The sequence below is a fragment of the Theropithecus gelada genome, chromosome 5 (assembly GCF_003255815.1).
Source record: "Theropithecus gelada isolate Dixy chromosome 5, Tgel_1.0, whole genome shotgun sequence".
NCBI lineage: Eukaryota > Metazoa > Chordata > Mammalia > Primates > Cercopithecidae > Theropithecus > Theropithecus gelada.
This window is the reverse complement of record NC_037672.1, coordinates 23,722,175-23,749,574: the sequence shown is the minus strand read 5'-3', so window position 1 is coordinate 23,749,574 and position 27,400 is coordinate 23,722,175. Positions and strand designations below refer to the sequence as shown.

The window sequence follows — 27,400 nt, the reverse complement described above, 5'->3', positions numbered from 1 at the left end:
ATATCATTTATCCCATGAGGGTCCCAATACTTAGCTCAGTGCCCAGCACATAGAAGGCACCCAGAAAATATTTGACTGAATAATGAGGCCAGCTATAGCTTACAGAAAACTCCTGTTGCGATCAAACTGCTTTTGAGAAAAGAACCTTCTAGTTCCGTTCTGAGGCCTTTTAGTTTTTCCCATTTCTTAGAAGTGAATGGAAACCTTACTGTTTCCACTTGGCTCCCTCATGAAAAGGAGAGAGTAGTGAGGCTTGTGGATTTTTAAACATTTTTTTTTTTCCATCTTCCTTCAGGCTTTGCATCTGAGGAAATAAGTGGCAGACCCACTAGTTTTAGAAAAAGTTGTTTGAATCAATAAAACCTTTATTACTATTTGTTCTAGGTCCAGAAAAGTAGCCAAATTCAAAATGTCTCTTTCTTTGTTTCCTTGTACTAGGAATACCAACTAGATGTGGTAACCAACTCCATGAATATTCTGATTTTTGGGGGTGGGGCACAGAATGTCTAGTGTGTCAGGAGCTGGGGTTCCACAGGCTTAGCTCTATAACGAGCTGGGTTCCGATTCTGGCTTTGCAATCCCTTGGCACATTATGCAAACACTTTCATTTAAGCCTCACTTCCTCATTTATAAAATGCAGATGATAGCACAGTAACTTCATTGCATTGTCCTGAGGATTAAAGGAGATTATGCAGGTAAAGCGTGTGTTACAAAACCTTGCTTTTTGTCATCAATAGCACTACTAATAGTGATCACATGAACCCTCGTCCTAAGTGTGGCGACTCAGTGGACACACAGCCCAGGGGCAACTATAACCTCTCTCCCCCCCAGACAGTCCCGTTCTTTGATATAGACACTGTGAGTCAGGATGGGTTAAGTTATGCTTCAGTAACAAACCCTCAAATCTCAGTGCTTTGACACATCCATCATTTTTTTCTGGATCACGCAAAGTTCCCTGTGGACCCAAATGGCTCTCCAGGCAGTTGTCTGCTGTGCTTGCCCCTCCAAGCTCTGTTATCCTGTGGCAGCCCCATAGCGACCTGTGCTTCCACCATTGTTGCTGCAGGGGAGGAGAAAACCCAGCAATTCTCACCTCCTCTCTCAAGTGCCTTCCTCCTGAAGCAACTCACATCCCTTCCAATCCCATTTTATCAGGCAAAGCAGGTTCTGTGTTTCTGCTTTACCCAAAAGCAGTGGGGATGGACAATCCTGCCACATGCCTAGAAGGAAAGGAGAACTAGAAATAATAGCAAGAGCCATGAATATTGACTCAATAGATGTTTGGCGTTTTCTCACTCGATTATAAATTGCTGCTGCAAACGCAGTTTCAGTCCCAGCACCCTGTCCCACCAAGTGACTGTCCAGAGATTCTGGAAATACTCTGGCCGCAGATGGTCTTTGGAAATCATTGAGCCAGCTCTGTCTTAGACAAGGCAGAGAAAGCAAGTTCTGGGTGCTTAAAGTGAGTTGTAACTTCTGGACTGGAGCCCTTACCCCGTGCTTTCCCCTGCACTCTTCACATCCAGTGATATTCAACAGTGGTGTTGAAATCGTGGGTTCCTCAAGGTAGAGAGTGCCCTGAGAACCCCCTCATCTTTCAAGTGTGGAAATGAGGCCCGGGGAGTGTGTGTTCTTTTGGTCCTTGTATTTTATGTCTTTCCCAAGGTACCTGCAGTTCATGATGAGCCCATCGCTGGATCTGCTATCTATAGTTACTGATCCTCCTCTGGGAGCCTAAACAGCCCAAGCACAGTGACTTAGCTTGTCTGGTTTTCCATTCTAATTTGGGTTCCTTCTAATGCCCCAGCCTTATATTTGGTGGTTGTTCAAAGCTGCCCACTAAGAAGGATCTTCATGACCTTTTTCTCTCCAGTTTTTTTGGTGTTTGTTTCCAATCACAGGGATAAGAAATGGGACATTTTAACAGCTGTCATTACAGGGAATACGCTTTTACTTTTTTAGAATGAGGCCAAGAAATTTCATCTCATTCTCCAACACTCCCTTCTCCCCACTTCCCAGAGTTTTCTATTGTTGTTTTGATGAGACATGCATATACAATCATGTGTCTCTTAACGACAGGGATGCCTTCTGAGAAGTGTGCCGCTAGGCGGTTTCATCATTGTGTGACCATCATAGAGTGTACTTACGCAAACCTAGATGGCACAGCCGACTACACGCCTAGCCTGTGTGGTACAGCCTGTTGCTCCCAGGCTGCAAACGTATACAGCACGTTCCTGTACTGAATACAAGGCAATTGTAACACAATGATATGTATTTGTGTATCTAAATGTATCTAAACATAGAAAAGGTACCATCACCTTTCTATGGTAGGACCACTATCATATATGCAGTCTGCCATTGACTAAAGTGTTGTTATGTGCTACATGACTGCATAAGATTTTTGGCTAGAGGCAGTAAAATGCAGTCCATGTTTGTACTTGTCTAGAATCCCAAAAGCTACAAAAGGTGGCACAGACTCTCATCGGAATGGCTCTGAGAGTGTTCCTCGCCCCTGAACTCATGGGCTAACTGTGGCCTCTCAGTCCCTCCAGACCATTGTAGTTGGTTTTAACTTTTGAGACACTGTGCAGCTTGAGGCTTCCAGAGCCTGAGTTTTTAAAGTATGGACTGGATGAGAATCATCTGAACCATGGGCTAAGAATGCAGATTCCTGAGCCAGGCACCAGAGATTCTGATTTAGTGGGCCTGGGCTGGAGCACCAGAGATTCTGATTTAGTGGGCCTGGGCTGGAGCCCAGGAATCTGCATTTTAACAAGCATCCCAGGTGATAGACAGCAGTGTTTTCTTTTTCTTTTTTTTTTCTTTTTTCTTTTTCTTTTTTTTTTTTTGAGATGGAGTCTCATGCTATCACCCAGGCTGCAGTGCAGTGGCATGATCTTGGCTCACTGCAACCTCCATCTCCCGAGTTCAAGTGATTATCCTGCTTCAGCCTCCCAAGTAGCCAGGATTACAGGCACCTGCCACCATGCCCAGCTAATTTTTTTTTTTTTTTTTTTTTGAGACAGTTTCACTTTTTTTGCCCAGCTGGAGTGCAATGGTGTGATCTCGGCTCACTGCGACCTCTGCCTCCCAGGTTCAAGTGATTCTCCTGCCTCAGCCTCCTGAGTAGCCTGGGACTACAGGCACCCGCCACCACACTCAGCTAATTTTGTATTTTCAGTAGAGAGGGGGTTTCACCGTCTTGGCCAGGCTGGTCTTGAGCTCCTGCCCTCAGGTATTCTGTCCACCTCGGCCTCCTAAAGTGCTGAGATTACAGGTGTGAGCCACCGTGCCTGGCAGAGAGTCTAGGGTTCCTTATAGATGCCAAAGACTGTCGTGCCAGGGTGCGGCAGAACTACAGGGGAGGTGTCTCACCTTCAGCCAGAGCTCTGCTTTGAGCTACTTTACAAATGAGGCTTCAGCCTCAGGTTTGTCCTGCTGATAAAAATAAATAACATGGAGTAAAATTGTTGGGACCTACAGAACTTTTGCTTTTCAAATCCCAGGCCAATGGGTCTCAGCAGAGGCCTCTGTGCCTGTTTTCTACCAGGCATCTCAGACCCAGAAGCAAGGGAGGCATTTTACTGCCCTTCTCGGCTTTCATGGCCTTATCTGGACCGTGCTTTGTGAGTGAAATAGCTTTTCTCTCAGACCCTAACAGAGACTGTTCAAGGTCAAGGAACTTGAATTTCCACTTTGACAGTCAGCAGTGGCCCTTACCTGTTACCCTTCAACAGGCGGGGTGTTCCCACGGAGCTTACCTACTGCAGCTTTCAATGTCTCCGTGCATGAGGATTTTTGTCCCCTAAATTGGAAGGCAGGAGGGTCTCTGGGGCCTCAGGTTTGAATCTGATAAATTGAAGGGATAAAGGTGACTGTCTTTGGGTTACCGATACTCGCAGTGCTGACAACCAAGGGTGCTGATTACGCGAAAAGAACTGGAGGAACAAGGGCAGATGTGTTAAATTGTGTGTAAATGGTATTTTTCCTGTGAAATCTCAATACATCCCTGAGGACACTGCAGTTTGGGTTTCTGAGCCACTCTCCTCTGATATTTACTCACTGGGGATTTTACTCTTGAGAAATCACTGTGACAACAGAACCATTTTGCCTCCATGAAGACGATGTCAACGTCTCAAAATCCAGGACATTTTAAGGCAGGATTCCAACCTCATTACTGCCAGGAATAAAATTCATCCAAGGTGGAAGTGTCCTTTTTTAGAACTCAAATCCGTCTCAGAATTGCCTTTTCTTTCCCCTTTGTTTTTGAAGCTAAGCAATTACTCTTTTTTTTTTTAAGGAAAAAAAAAATTGTGCAAATGTACAAAACTCTCTTTTTCTCTCTTTCATTTATTTGAAATTGAACTTAACAAAGTCAGTTCCGAGCAAGCACTATATATGAGTAATGCTTTTTGTCCATAAAAGAGCATTGACTCTAGTGGAATGGGAGTGCTGATTCTCGCTCCGCTTTGTGTGAGCGTCCATAATGACAAAGTACTCATGTCAGAGTGTATAATGAAACTATAAATTGTTTTCATGAATGCTCTGAATTTGGTCTTTTACGGGGCAAATTCAAAAGGTATTTAGTGCCACATTTCACATATGTGAATAATACCACACGGTGCAATATATCCAATAAAAAGTGAAGTGTCCTATTCGGGCCCACGCTGGCCAGTATGGTGGGTCAGACTTAGGTGAGGGTGGCTTGCGGTGCAGGAGAGTGAGCAGAAGGAAGGATGCCACATCACTCTGAGGCAAGAGTTCCAACCAGGTGTACTCAACTGTTTTGGGGGAATTCAAAATGTAGCTAAAATGCTTAGCTCCTAAGATTGGTCTCTGGATGGGGAGTGCCTGCATTTGAATCACAGGAAAAGTTAAACACATCAGGGCCATGTTAGTGGACAAATTTGCAAGTGAGAAAATAGCTGATGGGTTTGGTGGGCAGTTGCAATCTATTGCAATGATTTATGGTTCAATTCAATTATTTTTACTAACTTTTTTGGGCTTTTTTTTTTTTTTTTTTTTACAAGAAAAACTATATGGACCAGGCGTGGTGGCTCACGCCTGTAATCCCAGTATTTTGTAAGGCCAAGGTGGGCAGATCATCTGAGGTTAGGAATTCAAGACCAGCCTGGCCAACAGAGCCTGGCTGTCTCTACTAAAAATACAAAAATTAGCCGGGCATGGTGGGTACGCATCTGTGGTCCCAGCTACTTGGGAGGCTGAGGTGGGAGAATTGCTTGAACCCAGGAGGTGGAGGTTGCAATAAGCCGAGATCATGTCACTGCACTCCAGCCTGGATGACAGAGCAAGACTCCATCTCAAAAAACAAACAAGCAAACAAACAAAAAACCATATAGGTTTACTCTGGAAACTTAGAAAACACAGAAAAGCATCAAGAAAAGTTTTAAAACCTGGGTAAATAATTTGACTACCAAGAGATTATCGTTAGTAACATTTTAATAAAAGTTGTATTAAATATCTTAATAAAATTGTACATAATCTTACCTGGATATATAAATCCTTTATAAACAAAATTGGGGTCCAGTTGTCTACCTGTTTACCTGTTTATGCAACTTTTTGAAACGTTCTGGTTTTTGACTTACTGTCCAAGGTTTAGGTTCTGTCGTGAGGGGACTGTATGTTAGCACTGTTGAAGCCTTTACGTACATTCATTTGCTGAAAAATATCTCTCTGGGCATATGAGCTCTAAAAATGAGAATGGCAAAAATTCTCCACAGGGTGTGTGAGGTACGTTGTGTGTTAAATGGAGGCCCATGGATGTTTTTAACCTGTTGCCTGGATTTTTTGCTTTGTAGTACCTGGTGTGTAAGAGGAAGCTGGAGAGCAAGAAGGAAGCCCTGCTGATCCTCTCCAAGGAGCTGGACACCTGTCAACAGGAAAGAGACCAGTACAAACTCATGGCCAATCAGCTCCGGGAGCGCCACCAGTCGCTGAAGAAGAAGTACCGAGAGATGATCGTAAGTGTTAGGCTGCCCTGTTCGGCCACTTTCCTGTTCCCTGAATTAAGATATAAAGAGATTTTCACATGCTGTTTCTTTAGAAATGGTTAAATGTAAACAGTTCAAAGTGGAAGAATTTAGAAGTAAAAGTCACCACCTCTATTTCCTCCACTACCCAGTCCCACTCACAAGTTAATCTCTCTTTCTCTCTCTCTCTGTGTGTGTGTGTGTGTGTATGTGTGTATGTATATGCTTCTTGCTCTGGCATCTGTGAACATATACGTGTGTGTTTGCAGTAGGCTCCCCAGCTTATCCAAGGGAGGCATGTTTCAAGACCCTCAGTGGATGCCTGAAACCACAGATAGTATGAAACCCTATATATGCTGTTGTTTTTTTAATCTGATAGCTAAATCAGCTCCTAAGTGACTAGCGAGTGGGCCACATAGACATCGTGGATACCCTGGATGAAGGGGTGATTCACATCCTAGGTGGGATGGACGGGAATGGTGCAAGATTTCACCACACGACTCAGAACAGCATGCAATTTAAAATTTATAAATTATTTATTTTTGAAATTTTCCATTTAACATGTTTGGACCATGGTTGACCTCAGGTACCTGAAACTGAGGAGAAGTGGGGACTACTGTATGTGTGGCTGTTTATTTGTTAATTTGATTATATAAAGTTCTTCAAAAAGAGGATTCATAAGTCTACAGTAATACAGAGGCCACTAGCTACAGGTGGCTACTTAGTTTTAAATTAATTAGAATTAAACAAAATAAGAGACTCCATTCCTCAGTCTCAATGTCACATTTCATGGGCTCAGGTGACTGATGGCTGCTGTATTGGGCAGTGTATATAGAGAGCATTGCCATCCTTCCAGACAGTTATATTAGGCCAGATGCAGTGACACACCTGTAATCCCAACTACTTTGAGAGGCTGAGATGAGAGGATTGCTTGAGCCCAGGAGTTTGAGGCCAAGCTGAGCAACATAGTGAGAACTGTTCTCAAAAAAAAAAAAAAAAAAAAAAAAAAATTCATGGAGAAATAAAATAAATTCCAAATTTATTTTTAAAAATAATAAAACATGCTGTTTTCCCTCAGCACTTTATTTTGGACATCTTTCTAAGCCTACAGATCTAACTCATCCAGATTTGAATCATCCAGATTTCTAGGCATACAGATTTAACTCAGTCTTTTTTTTTGAGACGGAATCTCGCTCTGTCACCCAGGCTGGAGTGGAGTGGTGCGATGTCCGCTCACTGCAAGCTCCGCCTCCCGGGTTCATGCTGTTCTTTTGTCTCAGCCTCCCGAGTAGCTGGGACTACAGGCGCCTGCCACCACGCTCGGCTAATTTTTTGTATTTTTAGTAGAGACAGGATTTCACCGTGTCAGCCAGGATGGTCTGGATCTCCTGACCTCGTGATCTGCCCGCCTCGCCCTCCCAAAGTGCTGGGATTACAGGCGTGAGCCACTGCGCCTGGCCTTTAACTCAGTCTTTTAAACAGTTGCATGGTAATACACAGTATGGACATAGCCATACTTTTTGTAACTTTTCTCGTATCCTGGGCTTTTTTATTTTCTCTAGGTTTTTATATGGCAAAACTTTTAAGGTGCAAATGATACTGAAATGGAGAATGCCAGCAGCATAATACTAGTTTTCATTCTTGCTGCTTTTAAGGCAATCTCTTTTTTAAGTGGGACACTATTACTGACATTTAACTATCTGCGCTGGCATTATTAAACAGCCCTGGAGTAGAAATAGAATAGAATAGATTCCTCAGGTTAAAATCATGTTGACTCATATGTGGACAGCATCAGATATTAGAGTGCTCATTTAAGGAGCATTCGCTTATTCACCTGAGATATTCGTCTTCCCTGATAAGGCACAAAAGGGAGAGGAATTGAATCCTTTTCTTTTTTTTTTTTCCGGAGACAGAGTCTCACTCTGTTGCCCAGGCTAGAGTGCAGTGGTGTAATCTCTGCTCGCTGCAACCTCTGCCTCCTGGGTTCAAGCAATTCTCCTGCCTCAACCTCCCTAGTAGCTGGGATTACAGGCACCCGCCACCATGTCTGGCTAATTTTTGTATTTATTTTTTAGTAGAGACGTGTTTCAGCATGTTAGCCCAGCTGGTCTCGAACTCCTGACCTCAGGTGATCTGCCCACCTTGGCCCCCCAAAGTGCTGAGATTACAGGTGTGAGCCACCACGCCCGGCCTGAATCCTTTTAAGGCCAAAAAAAAAAAAAAAAAAAAAAATCTAATAGGACTAGAAGTTCTCAATGTCTTCTTAACTTTGAGCAAGTACTGTCCCTCCCAACATTGATTGTTCTGCCCGTAGAGAAAACTCTCTCTCTCTCTTTCTCTCTCTTTTCCTCTCTCTCTATGTGTGTATGTGCATCCCCATCACTGTTCTTTGGTTCTAACTATTTAAAAGAGGAACTCAAACCAAATGAAATATTATTTCAGTTTAGGCTCTGATCAAAAATAATTTTGACAAATCCAGTTTTTTTTTCCAAATAATTTTAGAAAATATATAGATTTGGTCCTAATGGGATTGATTCTCTAGAGGTTTTTCCAAAATAACTCTGGTTCAGTTTGTAGTTATTTTTTTAAAGTATATTTGCGCTTGCTTCAGCACATTACTGGCTGCAGGGTGGGGAGGGTGGGGAGAGTCTACATTTAGGTTCATAATTTAGTTCAACTTCTTGTTTCTAAGTACATCTATATTTTTTTACAGAGTAAAATGTAGCATGTGTTTCTTTGTAGGATGGAGATCCATCACTTCCTCCTGAAAAAAGGAAACAGGTAAGACTTATTTCTGATCTCAGATTGTTTTACTGATAACTTGCAGCAATTGGGAGGATCAGGGAATGTCATAATGTAAAGAACTTCCTTTAATTTCCTGGAATTCTTTCTGTTATTCGGAGGAGTGGGTAGAGATTCCAACTGCAAAGAGAAATTGGGAGTGGAGTGAAGGAAACCCAGTGAAGTCTGGATGGGGGAGGTACACCAATTGACTGCATTCCCCTTCTTGTTGGGAATCCTGATGGGAAATAGAGTTGAGGGCACGTGGTTATGGCACTTGAGCTACCTACTGTTCGGTGGGTACATGCTGTGGGCATATACCACTTGGTGGGTGCATACTGTTCAGTGGATACATACTGTTCAGTGGGTGCATGCCATTCAGTGCGCACGTACCACTTGGTAGGTGCATATCATTGTGTGGCTGTATACTCTTCTATGGGTGCATAGCATTTGGTGGGTGCATACTGTTCAGTGGATACATACTGTTCAGTGGGTACATACTGTTCAATGGATACATACTGTTCAGTGGATACATACTGTTCAGTGGGTGCATACCATTCAGTGGACACATACAACTTGGTAGGTGCATATCATTCTGTGGCTATATACTCTTCTATGGGTACATACCATTTGGTGAGTGCATACTGTTGTATGGGTGCATACCATTCTGTGGGTACATACCATTCTGTGGGTGCATACCATTCTGTGGGTTCCTGCTGTTCTGTGGGTACATACCATTTGGTGGGTGCGTGCTGTTTTGTGGATACATACCATTTGGTGGATGCATACTGTTCAGTGGGTGCATACCATTCTGAGGGTGCATACCATTCAGTGGGTCACACTGTTCTGTGGGTACATACCATTCTGCAAGTGCATACCATTCAGTGGGTGCATACCATTCTGCAGGTGCATACCTTTCAGTGGGTGCATACCATTCTGTGGATGCATACTGTTCTGTGGGTCTATACTGTTCAGTAGATGCATATGGTCCAGTAGGTGCATACCATTCAGTGGGTGCATGTCATTCAGTGGGTGCATACTATTCTGCAGGTGCATACCATTCAGTGGGTGCATACCATTCTGCAGGTGCATACCATTCAGTGGGTCACACTGTTCTGTGGGTGCATACTGTTCAGTGGGCACATACCATTCTGCAGGTGCATACCATTCAGTGGGTGTATACCATTCTGCAGGTGCATACCGTTCAGTGGGTGCATATCGTTCTGTGGGTGCATACTGTTCAGTGGATGCATATGGTCCAGTAGGTGCATACCAGTCAGTGGGTGCATGTCATTCTGTGGGTACATGCTCTTCTGTGGGTGCATACCATTTGGTAGTTGCATACCGTTCTGTGGGTACATAACATTCAGTGGGTGATACCATTTGGTGGGTAAATGCCATTCTGTGGGCACATAATGTTTAGCGGGTGTATACCATTTGGTAGATATATAATATTTGGTGGGTGCGTGCCATTCTGTGGGTGCATACTGTTCTGTTTAGGTTCTGCCACTTCACACTCTTAAAAGCCATCTTCCGTTAAAATTCACATGCCTTTACTTTCTTTTCTCCTGCACCATGGCCAACACTGTTTATTGACCAAACCAATGGTTTTAGATGCACATTTTTATCATCAGATCCTTATATATATGTGGATCTGCTTCTTAACTCTGTGTTCTGTTCCTTTGATCTCCCTGAAAAGTCCTGTGGTTCTACCACATTATTCTTATTGTTTTGCTTTATAATACTTCTGATATCTTTTTGGGCTAACCTTCTTCGCTTTGCTCTTCCTTTTCAAAGGTTTCTTATTTGTTACTTTTCTCAGATAAAACCTAGAAACATTTTATCGAGTTCTCCTCTGATCCTTCCCACACAAATCCTACTGGTATTTTGATAGGGGTTTTGTTAAATTTATAAGTTAACTTGGTCTCTCTCTCTCATAGATAGATATGTTCTGTGGCTTTATAATTAAAAAATTTACATTGACTAAGGAGAATCTGATGAATTCCAGTAAGTCTGTTAAGCTGCATTCTTACAACTCTAAAAACGCAAGTTCAATGACCTACACATTGGCTTTGTAGCATTTCAAATTACATTAAGTTTCTATCCCTTTAGGATTGAGAGTGTGGTGGTGGGAGCTTGGACTCTGCAGGCTTTCTGCCTGGGTTGGAACCACTGAGTCACTCTTTCTTATACATGTATTTATGAGAAAGAGAGAGAGAGAATGAGAGAGCAAGCTATTTTCATATATACTTTTGTTAGAACTTTCCTTAACTTTATAGTTGTTCTGTACCGACATGCCCTAAATGGCGACTTTTTATGGACTTGAAGGGAGTCCAGATCATGGTGATGTTAATGCTGTGTGTTTCCCATTATAGGGAAGCCTCTGTGCCTGAGCAGGACTTTGAAATGGGTGGATGCGGATAGCAACCCAGGAATGATTTGCTCTCTTCCCAGCTGTCACGACTAACCCAGCATCCTGCTTCTGCTCATTGATGGTGTACCAGCACCACATGTATATTCCTTGATTCTGTGGAGTCATTACCTTGAAACTTTTTTATGCTGGTGAACAGTATGTCCAACACACACACATTTAGCCTCAGAGATCAGCTCAGTCCTATGGTTACCCATTCATTCGTTCATTCATTCGTTCATTCAGTGTGCTTACTTATACACTCCCTCTCTATCTTATGGATTATTTTATAATGCTCCAGGTTTGATCTAAAGTCACATTTTTCTGTGATGCTCATTGACTTTTTTTTCTAAACAAAATGTAGAAATTTATCTTTAATGTTTAAAAATTGGAGTTCTTAATCCTGAATTGCCAGGTGTTTTGGGTTTTAAGGTTTCGGTGGTTATAAGCAGCACCTTTGCTGCTATTTTAGAGTTTGTTAGTATTCATGAAGGAGTTTTATAGTTTTAGGGGAATTCATATTCCATAACTTTATAATAAAAAATTTATATCAACTGAAGAGAATCTGATGAATCCCAGTAAGTCTGTTAAGCTGCATTCTTACAGCTCTAAAAATATAAGTTCAACATCCTAAACGTTGGCTTTGTAGCTTTTCATATGGCATTAAGTTTCTGTCCCTTTAGGACTGAGTGTGGTGGTGGGAGCTTGGGCTCTACCACCTTCCTGCTTGGGTTGGAACCAGTGACTGCTGCATGAGATAGGATGCTTCGGGGTGCAAGTGACAGAAATTCTAAACTGCTTGAACAATAAACAAATTAATTACCTTACATAGCCAGAAGTTCAGAGGTAGTGTGGGCTTTAAGTACTTGATGGTTTATGGCTTCATGAAGTTGTCATGTACTCATTCTCTCCACTGTGCCAAATTTAGCAAGTAAAAATACAGGGCACCCAGTACATTTGAATTTCAGATAGGAATGTAGAAAATTGTACTCTTTTTAAGTACAAAAGTGTGTTCTATGTGATTTTGGGGATAGGCTTATATTAAATTATTATTCATTGTTTATCTGAAATTCAAATTTAGCTGGACATTCTGTATTTTAACTGACAACTCTACCATTTTGCCGATTTTAACTTGTCAGCTTCCTCTTACATTTAGTATCAGCTTCCTTCTGTGTCTGGTTCCCCTCAGGAGAAGCAGAAAATGCAGCCATGGAAAATAAGTCCTCCTCTGCAGTCTGGCTGGGCCAGTGTAGGACTTGCTCCCATTCCTGGTCTAGTAACACGCACCAGGGGGCTGCTGTACACTCATCGGCTTTGATTCGTCACTTGGGATGGAAGGGCTATTAGAAGTTAGCAATGATGCCCACTAAACTAATTGTGAGACTTTGGGAAGGCTTCTTTGAGTGTCTTGAGTCTCAACTTTCTCATCCATAAAATGGGGATAAGTATGGTACCCAATGCATAGTGTGGCTGTCAGGATCAAATGAGACAGTGCAAGTAGAGGCCTCAACACAGTGCCTGGCACGAGGTCAGCATCCATCAATGTTTCTCACCTGCTGCTCCTCCTCGTCATCTCTTTTTTAAACAATTGTATGTTAGCAGGTTGATTCTGTCCAGCACAGCTCTTGGCTGTCAACAGGACACACTGCCCTTGTTGGGACTCTTTTGGTTGCAGTTGCCGCTCAAAGTAGCTTGCTCCAAAGACAGGTTCCGGCTCATAGATTATGGGAAGAGTTGGTTAAGCATTCCCCATGGGAAACAGAAGTGCCACTGGGCCCCAGGAATAGCCACAGCAGGGCCCAGGAGCCCAGGCCTCTCGTCAGCTCTCATCTCCTTTTCTGCTTCCTCCTCAGAAGCGGAGATGAGATAGAAAACAATATCACATTCTTAGTCTTTGAAACACTTCGTATTTTTCAGAGACCATGTATATATGCATGCCTGCATGCAGTCTCCCAGCATTCTTCTGAGGTCACACTGGGAGGTATGTCTTTCGTAAAGGCACAGGGCAGCATCACAGTTAGCAATAAATAAAAAGAGTTTAGATTCTGGCATTTAATTGCATGGATTCAAGTTTAACCTTTCCACTTGCTGACTGGGCAAACTATGTCACCTTTCAAAGACTCAGTTTCCTCCTGTTCATAATGGACATGATATTGAGATGTGTTTGTAAAGCTCTTATGAGGAATTGATGTGACAGTGTTTGTGCTGTGCATTGCCTGTTAGTTGGAGAGTGCTCAATGAGTATTGGATATTTTAAATTTTTCCTGTGACTTATCCAAGGGCACATAGCAGGTTAATGGAGAAGGCCTAGAATCCAGACCCCTCTAGCTTGTAGTTTGGTGCTCTAGTTCAGGCTTTTTCTTCTATATTCGATTCCTAGACTGTTTGAGCTGGGGAAAACCGTAGTCAACATTCAGTCCAGCCCATTTTGGAAGTCTAAAGATTAAGTGTCTTGTTCAAAGCCTTCTGCCTAGGAGTGGTAGAGAACCAGAAATTGAGCTAGAAATTTTTACCTGCTAAGCCAGGCTTCTTTCCCGTAGCAACCAATATATATGTGTATGTGTGTGTGTGTGTGTGTGTGTGTGTGTGTGTGTGTATATATATATATATTTGTTTTTTGCTTTTTGGGTCTTCACATTAAAGGATAGATGAGAACTTTTACATTTGTAGTTCTAGAAATATAGTTGTTGAGGCTTTCTTTTGGAACTCAGAATCCTTTTTAAAACAACCAATTTCCAATGGCAAATCATCCGTTAAAGAAGCTGTGGAGAAATTGAGACAACAGTGATTGCACTAATAGCTTCTCGTGGGATATTGAAATGAAAATTTCTTCTTGTGACTTCAGGCAGAAGTGTACACAGAGTGCCCCTTTGCACTGCAGTGAGAGATCACCGAAAGATCTCCAACGACCCTTTAAATATTTTTCTTTTGCTAAACAAGCAGTTCCTGCAAAGCAGACAAAGGGGAATTTAAATTATCTTGGGTTAATTTTCTTATAAGATGGGATTCTTCGGGGTTACAGAGGTACATTTTCCCCGCGAAAACTCCTTGAATAAACAGTCAAACACATCTTTAAGATCTTTGTCTTTTCCTTTTTTGATTTCAAACAGACATACCACGAAAGGTATCTCTCTTGGTCCAGGAGGGAGCTGTTGCTTTCTCGCCTCTAAAACGTGATGGCTTATTTAGACAGTGACATGTGCCAAGGTGACAACCCTGGAAAAATCAGAGCATAGAGTGGTCCTTTGTGGGATGGGAAGGAGCCTTTCATTTCCGTAGAAAAGTCTCCTTGGTCAAGCTTATTTTAGTCTCCTGTGACTGCAAATCGCAGTGACTTTGTATATACGTCCTGGTTTGTTGCTCAGAACCTAAAACTTCCTTCAAAGATCTCAAGTGCTTTGAGATGTTCCTTTTTATATCACTTTGAATGGTATGACTTTTTCATTACACCAGAGAAACTAGGAAGAAATCCCAGGTCCTGTCCTTAGGAGCACTCCCAAATCATAACAACAGCAACTTTATTGTGAGGACTAATGCACCTTGCCGTAAGCCCTCTCAATCCTTGAAACCATTTTGTAAGGAAGGTGGAAGCACCCCCCCAATTTATAGATGAGGAAATTTAGGCTCAGTGAGTCTAAAGAACTTGGGAGCTATTAATGGAGCCACTAAGTGGCAGATGCAGAATCATAATGGCCAAGATTAAAGCAAACATTTATTTAAATAGCAACCTCCCAAGCCTATTCAAAAGCATTTGCCTGTGGGGCCTGGAAATGCATTCATTCGCAAGTGTGTGTTTTGAGATTACGAGGTGGCAGTAGGCTGCTAAGGTCTCCTTGCATAGCCAAAAAATATGTACGAATAAGCTCTCGGCTGGTCGTTCTTTTTGTAAATAAGACAGCTGTCGCTGTAGCAAAGGTCATCACTTGGCAGTTGCGGTGAACAGGGGGCCCTTGCTAAGCAAAGCAAGTTTCACTCTATTACTATTAACACAGGAGTCACCATCAGACTAAAGCAGCAGAGTAGAAATTGCAATTAAGTTTGCCATCAATCACATCTCTCAAGAATGCTTGATGTGTCATCAGACTTTTTTTTAAATGTATTCTTGCTTAATCTAGTACTTTCCCATATTGAAGGGATGGACGAGGGTCCTAGAGTATCAAACTTTTTAATACCATGCAAAAATCTGGTCTCTTTTTCTCATTCTCTTTTTCCTTACTTTTCTTGAGAAAGTGCCTAGGTCAAGGGCTTGCTTGTCTGTCTCTCTCTCTTATTTTCCTCTCATTTTGAGTTCCACTTCTGATATATGTCTTTCAGATTGAGAGGTATGTTACCCAGACTTTCTGGAATACCTCATTTTTATATTATCGTATAGAATAACTTTTCCATGGCTAGGTTACATGTACAGTCATTCCTCAGTATACAAAGGGGATTGGTTCCAGGACCCCTGTGTATACCAAAATTCTCACATACTCGAGTTCCCCAGTCAGCCCTGCAGAACCTGTGGATACAAGAAGTTGGCCCTCCATATCCGTGGGTTTTACATCCTGTGAATACTATATTTTTGATCTGCATTGGGTTGAAAAAAATTCACATATAAATGGATCTGTGTGGTTCAAGCCTGTGTTGTTCAAGGATCAACTATATTTAATAAATTCTGAAGAATTTAGGATGATTTTGTGACTGCCCGATAGGTTCATTTTGCCCACTGCCTAGATAGAGCCAATTTATCAAGACAAGGAAATTGCAGTAGAGAAAGAGTTTAATTCAAGCAGGGCCAGCTGAATGGGAGACTAGAGTTTTTTTTTTTTTAATCACTCAAATCAGTCTCCTTGAAAATTTGAAGACTAGGGGTTTTCAAGGATAATTTGGCAGGTAGGGGGCCAGGGAATAGGGAGTGCTGTCAGATCTGAGATGAAATCACAGGGAGTTGAAGCTGTCTTCTTGGGCCGAGTTGGTTCCTGGGTGAGTGTCACGGGACCGGTTGGCTAGTCCCAGTAAGGTTATCCAGTTGTTAGAAATGCAAAAACCTAAAAAGACATCTCAAAAGGCCAATCTTAGGTTCTACAATAGTGGCACTGTTAGCAGGAATAATTAGGGAAACTGCAAATGTTGTGATCTCTGGAATAATGGCTGGTGATTATTTAATGATACCTACCTTTCAGTAGAATTCAGGCCTTCTAACTTGCTGGCTTTTCATTAGTTTTACAAGAGCAGTTTAGTTTTTGAGAAGGGCTATTATTTAAACTATAAACTAAATTTCTCGCAAAGTTAACCTGGCCCATGCCAGGTGTTAGAAATACCAAAATTGTTAGAAATAGATAATCGGCCCCATGAAGAAAAGTCAGCATGGAGACAAAAGATCTCTCAGCAAGGCAATCTTTACTATCTGCAGAAAGGGTGCTCAATAGCAGATGGAACAATGGCGAGAGCACACCTGAACAAAGAAAAAGCAGACATATTTATCCCTTACGATTTAGGTCATCCTTACTGCTGTGTCCTGCATCCATTGGCTAGAGCTGAACCTCACAATCTTAAACTGATACCTGATTTGCTAATAGCCTAAAACTTTCTTAAATAGGTAAGTGCAGGGAAGAACAAAGAAGGAGAAGAAGTTGCTTGTGAAAGGTGTAAGGAAGCAATAACATTTCCAAATAAGGAAGGGGCATAAGCTATGAGCTAAGACTACCCTGGGCCTGTCCAGACATGCCTGGGCTAAAGTGTAAGAACTATTAGTTGATAGGAGGCTTTAGAGTAAGGAGCTATTATTCCTAGTGTCTACTATTTTATTTTTAAACCAAGACGAGCTTTGAAGAGGAACTTTTCTACTTTCTACACCGGAGAATAAGTGAAGACAGCCAGCCTGTGAGGTTAGAAGCCACGTCAGATTTCTCTTACTGTCATAATTTTGCAAAGGCAGTTTCAACTTGCCGTACTGTTCCTGGAATATTGGTCTTTTCCTCTCCTGGCTACTGATCTGAAATATTTAAGGACCAGGTAAAAACATGTGACCTACCCCTTTGATTCCTATTTCCAGTGTCTGGAATAACACAAGGTTAAAAGTTTTTTCTTAAGGTTTTTTGTTTTTGTTTTTGTTTTGTTTTGTTTTTTGAGATGAAGTCTCGCTCTGTCACCCAGGCTGGAGTGCAGTGGTGTGATCTTGGCTCACGCAACCTCCACCTCTGGGTTCAAGCAATTCTCCTGCCTCAGCCTCCCGAGTAGCTGGGACTACAGTTGCGTATCACCACGCCTGGCTAATTTTTGTATTTTTCATAGAGATGGGATTTTGCCCTTTTGGTCAGGCTGGTCTCGAACTCCTGACCTCAGGCGATCCTCCCGCCTCAGCCTCCCAAAGTGCTGGGATTACAGGCCTGAGCCACTGCCCCCAGCCTCTCTTAAACTTTTATCACTTTGTTTTTTGTTTTGTCTGTGGGAGAAATAAAGGTTTTCCTTTCTCCTCTTAGGTTCAGTGACTGGGGCCTGCAAACTTAAATGACAGAAGACAAATTAACAGGAGAAAAAAAGCATATAATTTTATTAACATTTTACATGCAATGGGAATTCACAGAAAAAAATAAAACTCAGGAAGCAGTTAGACTCCAGGGCTTATGTGCCGTTTTAACAAAGGAAAGGGGATTTGGGCTTTGAGTGATGACGAATTGTGGGAAAGCAACCAGGAAATATATGGGAGAAATTAATGAAAGATAAGGGTTATTTTAGTAAGATTTGTTTATGAAGAATATTGTATCAGGTTTGAATCAGCCTAGTTATGTTAACTTCAGCAGGGGCCAAGAGGTTTCACGATGAATCAGTGACCAACTAAATGTTTTCAAACTCACGATTTGTTGTGAGGCTTTCACACACTAGCAATCACGTAAGTATATTCAGTGCATAGGCAGTGATGAGAGAGAGGGGGACAAACCACAGTGAGTAGCTGGGGAGAACCACACATCCACAGACAAACTAGAGAGGGCTGGAATTTTCTAAAAATGCTGACCAGCAGGGGGTGACTGCTCTTTTTGGGCAGAACTTCTGGTGGCCACTCCTGGTGTCCAGAGGCGGCCTCAGAGTTATCACAGACAGAAGTTCTACAGATGCTTCTCCATGGTCAGTTGCTTTGCTGTTTTCACGGCCCTCCACAGAGTGTACACACTCACTATCTCAGCTGCCACGTGACTTCAGTTTCTCGTCAGGTCTCAGGGTGCCTAGCCGCAGCAGGAATCATCACCTCAGTCCATTATACATATGTTTATCACTTTGAGGGGTCAACAGTTTCACTGTCACTTGTCATCAGTGACTTCATTTTGAGACAATTAGCATCACAAAACACTATTATCTATCAAGATTCATCTTGGTTCTGACTGTCTCTGGTGATAGGAGTCTCTCTTTTCTTCCTGGTACTGGAGTGAGGAACACCTTCTCAAAGGGAAATGTATGCCTGCTTTTAGGCAGAAAAGGGAGTGTAGAGAACTCTTCCTGCATTTGTTGATTCTCAGTTGCCTTTAACTCAAAAGACTTATGCCAAAGTGGCATCATTCAGGGTGGTGTATCGTGATTCCCTTCATGTCCATCTTCTCATTTCTGATAGCAGGGAGAGAAATGGTACAGAATGGAAGCTTTTCTCCCAAATCTGAAAGATTTAGGGCTGTCAAATTTGACCACTGTCAAATATTTGATCATTGAAAATAGGTTCCCTTAACATCATGGTCATTGCCAAATATGATCCATGATTACACAGATGCTCCTCAGCTTACAAGGGGGTTACTTTTTTTTTTTTCAATTTCAGTAGTTTGAGGGGAACAAGTTGTGTTTGGTTACGTGAGTAAGTTCTTCAGTGGTGATTTCTGAGAGTTTGGTGCACCCATCACCTGAGCAGTGTGCACTGTACTCAATATGTAGTCTTTTATTCTTCTCCCCTATCCTGCCCTTCCCTTCGAGTCCCCAGAGTCCATTGTATCATTCGTATGCCTTTGTTTCCTCATAGCTTAACTCCCACGTATCAGTGAGAACTTAAAATATTTGGTTTTTCATTCCTGAGTTACTTCACTTAGAATAATGGTCTCCAGCTCCATCCAGATTGCTGAAATTGCCATTATTTTGTTCCTTTTTATGGCTGAGTAGTATTCATAAAAACATAAAAACAACAAAGCAACTGACCATGGAGAGAAGCATCTGTAGAACTTCTGTCTGTGATAACTTTGAGGATGCCTCGGGCTTAGAGAGTTTTCCCTCTCTAGTTTGTGGGTGTGAGTGTGTGTGTGTGTGTATACACCACATTTTCTTTATTTGCTCGTTGATTGATGGGCATTTGGGTTAGTTCCATATTTTTGCAATTGTGAATTGTGCTGCTACAGACATGCATGTGCAAGTGTGTTTTTCATATAATGACTTTCTTTTCCTCTAAGTAGATACCCAGTAGTGGGATTGCTGGATCAAATGTTAGATGTACTTTTAGACCTTTAAGGAATCTCCGTACTGTTTTTTCCATAGTGGTTGTACTAGTTTACATTCCCACTAGCAGTGCAAAAGTGTTCCCTTTTTACCACATCCATGCCAACATCTATTATTTTTTGATTTAAGTTATTATTGCATTGTGATTTTGATTTGCATTTTCCTGATAATTAGTGATGTTGAGCATTTTTTCATATGTTTGTTGGCCATTTGTATATCTTCTTTTGAGAATTGTCTATTCATGTCCTTAGCTCACTCTTTGATGGGAATATTTGTTTTTTTCTTGCAGATTTGTTTGAGTTCCTTGTAGATTCTGGATATTAGTCCTTTGTCAGATGCATAGTTTGCACAGATTTTTCTCCCACTCTGTGGGTTGTCTGTTTACTCTGCTGATAATTTCTTTTGCTATGCAGAAGCTTTTTAGTTTAATTAAGTCCCATCTATTTATCTTTGTTTTTGTCACATATGCTTTTGTATTCCTGGTCATGATGTCTTCGCCTAAGCCAGTGTCTAGAAGGGTTTTTCTGATGATATCTTCTAGAATTTTTATGGTTTCAGGTCTTAGATTTAAGTCCTTCATCTATCTTGAGTTGATTTTTGTATAAGGTGAGAGATGAGGATCCAATTTCATTCCTCTGCATGTGCCTTTCCAATTATCACAGCATCATTTGTTGAATAGGGTGTCCTTTCCCTACCTTATGTTTTTGTTTGCTTTGTCGAAGGTCAGTTAGCTGTAAGTATTTGACTTTATTTCTGGCTTCTCTATTCTTCTCCATTGATCTATGTGCCTATTTTTATATCAGTACCATGTTGTTTTGGTGACTATGGCCTAATGGTATAGTTTGAAGTCGGGTAGTGTGATGCCTCCAGAGTTGTTCTTTTTGCTTAGTTTTGCTTAGGCTATGCGGGCTCTTTTTTTTTTGGTTCCATATGAATGTTACGATTGTCTTTTCTAGTTCTGTGAAGAATGATGAGGGTACTTGATGGGAATTGTGTTGAATTTATAGATTGCTTTTGGCAGTATCTTCATTTTCACAAGATTGATTCTACCTGTCTAAAAGCATGGGATGTGTTTCTATTTGGTTGTGTTGTCTTTGATTTCTTTCAGTGGTACTTTGTAGTTTTCCTTGTAGAGGTCTTTCATCTCCTTGGTTAGGCATATTTCAAAGTACTTTATTTTTTTGCAGGTTTTGTAAAATGATTGAGTTCTTGATTTGATTCTCAGCTTGACCTCTGTTGGTGTATAGCTGTGCTACTGATTTGTGTACATTGATTTTGTATCGATCTGGGAGCTTTTTGGAGGAGTCGTCAGGGCTTTCTAGGTATATAATCATGTCATCGGCAAACAGCAACAGTTTGACTTCCTCCTTACCGATTTGGATGCCCTGTATTTCTTTCTCTTGTCTGATTGCTCTGGCTAGGACTTCCAGTACTATGTTAAATAGAAGTGGTGAAAGTGAGCATCTTTGTCTTGTTTCAATTCTCAGGGGAAATGCTTTCAACTTTTCCCTGTTCAGCATAATGTTGGCTGTAGGTTTGTCATAGATAGCTTTTATTACCTTAAGGTATATCCCTTCTATGCAGATTTTGCTGAGGGTTTTAATCGTAAAGGGATGCTCAAGGGGGTTACATTCTGATAAACCCATTGTAAATTGAAAACATTATAAGTTGAAAATGCGTTTAATACACCCAACCTACTGAACATCATAGCTTAGCTCAGCCTAGCCTACCTCAAACATGCTCAGAACACTTACATTAGTGTACAGTTGGGCAAAATCATCTAACATAAGACCTATTTTATAAAGTATAATTTATTCCATACTATACTGAAACTGAAAAACAGAATGGCTATATGGATACTCAAACTACAGTTTCTACTGTATGCATAGCTCTTTCACACCATTGTAAAGTTGTCAGAGCTTCATTAAATCAGGGACTGTCTGTATTTTAAAATCTCCCATTGGTTCTTGTAAGTTTAGAAAACATGTTGCATCTGTAGTGTAAACCCTTCTGACATACTTTGCGGCATTTATAGGGGAATTGGAATGGTGATAGAGGCAAGAGCTAGAGTTCAGGGTGCAGTAGGGCTTAAAGAAAGGCTGCAAGATAGCTCCCCTCTCCCACGTGGCTAACCTCCCTCCGTAAGGATTCCTGCAAACAGTTGGGAAGAGGTTGGGGTGAGGTTCGACGGCTCTGTCAATTCCCTGGTCTTTGCCTTCACAACAACTGTCAGTATTTGTAGTCATCATCCCTGTCCAGAGAGAATTTCCAGGGCCTCCCAGTTCCCACACCAGGGGCTGACTTTGGTGAATTGTTTCTGCAGGCATCATTTGTAATTGGGGATTGAGTTGTTCCTTGACAAAGGAAGGTATTTCAGAATGGAGAGCTGTCATATCCTTTTGGCCTTGAATCTCACAGCTATGTTTTCATCAAATCTCTTTTCCCTCCCTTTCCCATCACAATTTTAATGAACTCCTATCTAGAAAGAGTGACTTAAATATATGGATTCTACCACATATCCCACTATATTCAACATTCCACTATTATCAGAGCAAAAATGTCAACCTTTAATGTCGGCTCTCGCTTGATCTGAATATTTAAAAGAGGCTTCTTTTTAAACCTCTTGATGTTTTGCTATTTATGCTGCCTCCTGCCCCCAAAAATTTAGAGAAAAGAATCTCTTGGTTTTGTTTTCCTTACCTGTGAAACCCAGTCTTAGGCAGGCTGCCACTTTTCCCTGACATTTCCTTTACATAGTGCTGTTATTCTAAACTGATGGTCACAGAGTCCTTCTCAGTAACAGGGAGACAAAGCACTCTGCATAGCTGATAAATTATAAGCAGGCACCGTGTGTTAGCTTGATGGATTGTTATATTGAATGTGTGTGAGTCATGGGTGTTATTTTTGGTCAAAAGAATCGTGTGAACTTTTCTCCTCTATTTTGAGCACTTTGAAATGTACTCCTTTCTTTTTTTTGTTGTTCTTTAAGGTGTATGTCAAGGAATTAGGCACCATTATCAGAATAGTCATTTTCTAGTTTTCAAAGTTATTGTTTTGGAGTTGAGGAGGTGGAGGGACTGAATACAAAAGATTGTGTGTTGACAAGGAATCTAGCCTGTTAAATGTAAAAGAAAATTACAGTCACCTGCTTTGAAGCAGCGGCGCCGCCCCCACCCCACTGTACTCCAGGGGTCAAGTTTGAAGCTGGGGTACATTTACAGTGAACTCACTTGGAGGCATGGCGATTTTAATAAACCATTGTTTTGCAGCTAATGTAGAAACGCCTGGCTCTTAAGATTTCTTTTCAGCCAGGCTGCAGAGTAAATCATGTTCAATAATCCCATCACTGGGTCTCTAAATAACTGTTTCCTAAAGCAGCCCTGCCCTCTGTCCTGGTCATCACTGGAATTATCAACTGATTTTTATACCAAGTGTCTTCCTAGTTTCCACATCCCCGGGAAAACCATGTGAGCTCAATGCTTTTTAAAGTGAGGCCCAAGGACCAGGGCCAGGCTGCAACCTAATTGTTTCTGATCCATGACAAGATACATACAGAAATTGAGAGTAAGTGTTCAGAAACTTTCATAGCAATTTGACAGCATGGTTTTATGTCTGTTGAATCTAATGATACACATTTGGGGTTTTATCTTCTTGTCTTCTTATTTGCCTAGTAATTCATTTTTATTAGATTTTACAAAAGTATTGATCTGTTGTGGATTGGAAAAAGAGAACGGGTCTTTCCCCACCAATAGATTGAGTTGTACTGGTCTACCAATACAGTAGCTACCAATGTAGCCACTGCAGTTACATTGGTCAGTGAATGTCAGGATCTTCCCACCCACCAGAGACTAAGGAAATATTGATTTAAAAAGGGAAGGTTAGGGAGGTTGGAGATTTTTTTTCCCTTGTCTTTTGTTACATTTTCATTGTTGCCCTTACAGACGTTTCTTTGGGCCTCTCTTCTGCTAAATGAAGGTTTAGGTGGATTTTGCTGCATTTCCTCCAGATGGGGATGCTGAGATTCACCTGAATGTGCAGTTGGCAGCCAGCTCCCAGACCGAGCAAGCGCTGGGCTGCTCCTCCCACCTCTCCCCAGGGATAGTCACTGCTGCCCAGTGGCCTGGCCCTCCATCTGGTAGAGAGGGATTATGTTTGCTGCCAGGGGAAAGGATCAATGAGCTAATGTCTGGGGAATGTTCTGGAGTTCTGTGGAGGAAAGGCAGAGTCCACCCACATGTGACACCTTGAGCTAAGGAAGGAGAGCTGTGGATGGAGAGGGGGAACCAGGAAAAGAAAATCAGGAATTGAGTCATCTCTTGACTTCACTGCAGTCCCCGTGGTCAGCCTGCTCTTGTGGCCTTGAGCTGTGCTTCCAAATGGAAGTTTTGAGATGTGATGGGGAGAGGGAGAGAGGGAAGCCTGTTTGCCTTTTCCTCTGTCTGGGACTTTTTCTCCAAGATCTCTACAAGGCGCTCTCTCTCCTTTTTCAAGTCTTGACTTAAATGTGACCTTCTCAGTGAAACCTTCTGTGGCCCTTTCTTCCAGCACATTCTGTTCCCTTTGCCTGCTTTATTTTTCTCTGCAGCATGTTATCCTCTAACACATGGATTCATTGTATATTCTATTGTAATGTAATGCAGTTAATGTAATGTCACCCATTCAAGGTCAGTTTCCAAGGGTAAGGGTTTTGTCTGTATTGTTTGCTGCTGTATCTCCAGGTCTAAAACAGTGCCAAGCAGATGCCGGGTGTCCAATAAATATTTGTCAGATGAATGAATGAATGAACAATCAACAGTGAAGGGGCAGGATTGCAAAGGAGTCAGCTGTGTCCAAGGAAGCCTTCACTGCATCTACACAGCTCTGTTCACTGAGTGTTAGAGTAGGAGTCACGGGGTGGGCACAGTTGAGGGAGGTATCCCACCTTTAATGAGTGCACACTGGATGCTGGGCACTGTGGTAGGCATTCTGTGTTCATTATTTAAAGATCAAATCACTATGTGTTGCTAGCTCCACCTTACAGATGAGAGACCCAAGAGATTAAGAAACTCCTGCGAGGTCATCCAGCCCAGGAAGTGGCATGATCAGAATGCAGCCTCGTCTCTCTGATTCCTCCCATTCAGGGAAATTTCCAAAGGCAGTCATTTGTTCACAGTGTCTCTTGTTTCTTTGCTTTCCTACCTACAAAATAGGTTTTGATTTTCCTCATCCATCACTAAATTTTTGTCTTAGGAGAACAGAAATCTGGGAAAATTAGAACTCAAATATTACAAGATGGGAGCTTTGCAAATAGGGGGCTGAAAAATTGGATGGAGTTACTGAGTAATATTCTCAAATAAGTGAGTGGAGATCAGGGCTTGATTACATCCAGCCAATGGGGATGAATGTCTTTCTTTCTTTTGTTTTGTTTTCTTTTCTTTTTTCTCTTTTCTCTCTTTTCTTGTCTTGTCTTTTCTTTTCTTTTCCTTTCTTTTCCTTTTCTTTTCTTTCTTTCTTCCTTTTTCTTTCCTGCCTTCCTTCTCTCCTTCTCCCTTCCTCCCTCCCTTCGTCCCTCCCTCCCTCCCTCCCTCCCTCCCTCTCTCTCTTTCTTTCTTTCTTTCTTTCTTTCTTTCTTTCTTTCTTTCTTTCTTTCTTTCTTTCTTTCTCTCTCTCTCTCTCTCTCTCTCTCCCCTTCCTTCCTTCCTTCCCTCCTTCTCTCTCTCTCTGTCTCTTTCTCTTTCTTTCTTTTTCTTTCTTTCTCTTTCTTTCTTTCTTTGACAGAGTCTCTCTCTGTTGCCCAGGCTGGAGTTCAGTGGCACGATCTCAGCTCACTGCAACCTCCACCATCCGGATTGAAGGGATTCTCCTGCCTCAGCCTCCACTGTAGGTGGGACTACTGGCATGTGCCACTACACCTGGCTAATTTTTGTATTTTTTAGTAGAGACAGGGTTTCACCATGTTGGCTAGGCTGGTCTTGAAATACTGACCTCAGGTGATCCACCCGCTTTGGCCTCCCGAAGGGCTGAGATTACAGGCGTGAGCCTCAGCAGCCAGCCAGGAATGAATGATTTTCTATGCAAGTCTCCATGCCAGGCACTGGTTTCAGTCTTGGTGCCCGCTCTTATTATTCCTGATCTCTCCTGGTGAGAGCGCAACCTCCACACGCAGCTTATTGCCTCTTATTTTAAAAATAGTTATGGAGCATCTACTACGTGCTTGGGAGAGGTCAGTAAAGACAACGAAGTTCCTTGCCCTTCATGGAACTTACGTTTTAGTAAGGAGAGGGAGACAAGGAGGCAACAGTAAGCAATGAACCATGAAGTAAATGATATGGTATATTAACAGATGGCAAGTGCTCCAGAAAAAAAGATAAGGTAGCACAGGGGAAGGTTTCAGTATTAAATCAACCGGTCAAGATGGACCCTGTTGAGATGGTGACCTTTGAGCAAAGACTGAAGGAGGTGAGGAAGTGAACCAAGAGGCTCTCTGGAGGGAGAGCATTCCAAGCAGAGAGAGCAGGGCCCTGTCACTGAGATAGGATCATGCCTGGTCTGTGTGGGGGACCACAGGGAGGTGAGCATGAGTTGGGGAGACCTGGTAGGTAAGACAACAGGATAAATGGGATAAGGCAGGTCAGCCAACATATAGTCGTTATCTTTTCCCTTTAATTCTCTTTCTAGTACCCACCATAGGTGCATATTCCCCAAAGTATTAGCATTGAAGTATTTGGAAATGTCGCCATTCCAGTCTGGCTAGTTCCCTAACCTCTCTGGATTTGGGTTTCTTCAGCTGTAGCAGGAAAGGATTCTTTCATATTAAGATCATCTCTAATATCCCTTGTTTGACTCTCCTTGAATGATTTCCCCTTCCAAGAGGACTGTTCGGATTGCTTACTTGCTTCCTTCCCTCCTTTCTTCCTTCATTTATTCATCATGAGCTTTTAAAACACTCGTCGGTACCTGAGCACTGTCTGGAACAACACACATGGAAGGGGAGGAAGCAGAAAGCAGAATCTCTGCCTTTCAGTAGCTTGCAGTCTCTCCCTGCTAAGTTTCAATAAGAATGTGATAAGTCAGGTGAGAATTAGGGCAAGTCCATTAGCTAAATAAGAATAGTACGGGAGAACAAGAAGCCATGTGTGCGAGGAGGAATATGAATAAAAGGCTGGAGTAGGTAATTAGATGGGCAGCCAGGAATCCCAGGTTCAGGAAATGTGGGAAAGGGGTGAGGATATGGCAAAAGGTGCCTGCATGCTCTGGGAAAAGGAACGATGAGGCTGTGAGATGGAGCCACACCGAAAGGGGAGGCTGGCTGATGGACCGGCCGTGGAGATCGGAGGGACCTGGATCCCAACAGGAGGCAAATCTTAAGGAAAGGATGATGTCATGAAGATGGGAATGAAAGGCGACTATCCTGGCTATTTAGTACTTCTCCCGGATGTGAGGTAAAATAAGGAAATAAAGAGGGGGAAAACCAGCCCAGGAAACTGTTGCATTTCTTCTGGATCCTGATTTCAGAAATTGTTGCTCGTCACTGACCTCTTTTCTGGCCGCCCACTGGAATTGTAATCAAAATTCTAGGCATTGAGGTCACACACAAAAACTCATGAGACAAAACACATATATTTGAAGAAAAACAAAAGCTATCTAAACAAGAAAATGAAGCTTTTTCTATATTGTTGGCCTGGCCCAAATTTTACAATTGAACGCTATGTCCATTTTCAAGATTTTTAGTGATAAACTCTCTCTCTCTCTTTTTTTTTTTTTTTTTTTTTTTTGAGATGGAGTCTTGCTC

General features: G+C 42.0%; 1 protein-coding gene across 3 annotated transcripts in view; it reads left to right on the top strand.

Moving 5' to 3' along the window:
• The window catches only part of CCDC149 (coiled-coil domain containing 149), a 104,626-nt gene that overhangs the window by 29,524 nt on the left and 47,702 nt on the right, over positions 1–27,400 (top strand). For all 3 annotated transcript variants that reach the window (XM_025386690.1, XM_025386689.1, XM_025386691.1), the window contains 2 exons: positions 5,820–5,981; positions 8,733–8,771. In XM_025386690.1, the coding sequence (XP_025242475.1) occupies positions 5,820–5,981; positions 8,733–8,771 (201 nt within the window). The remainder of the gene's footprint in view (positions 1–5,819; positions 5,982–8,732; positions 8,772–27,400) is intronic.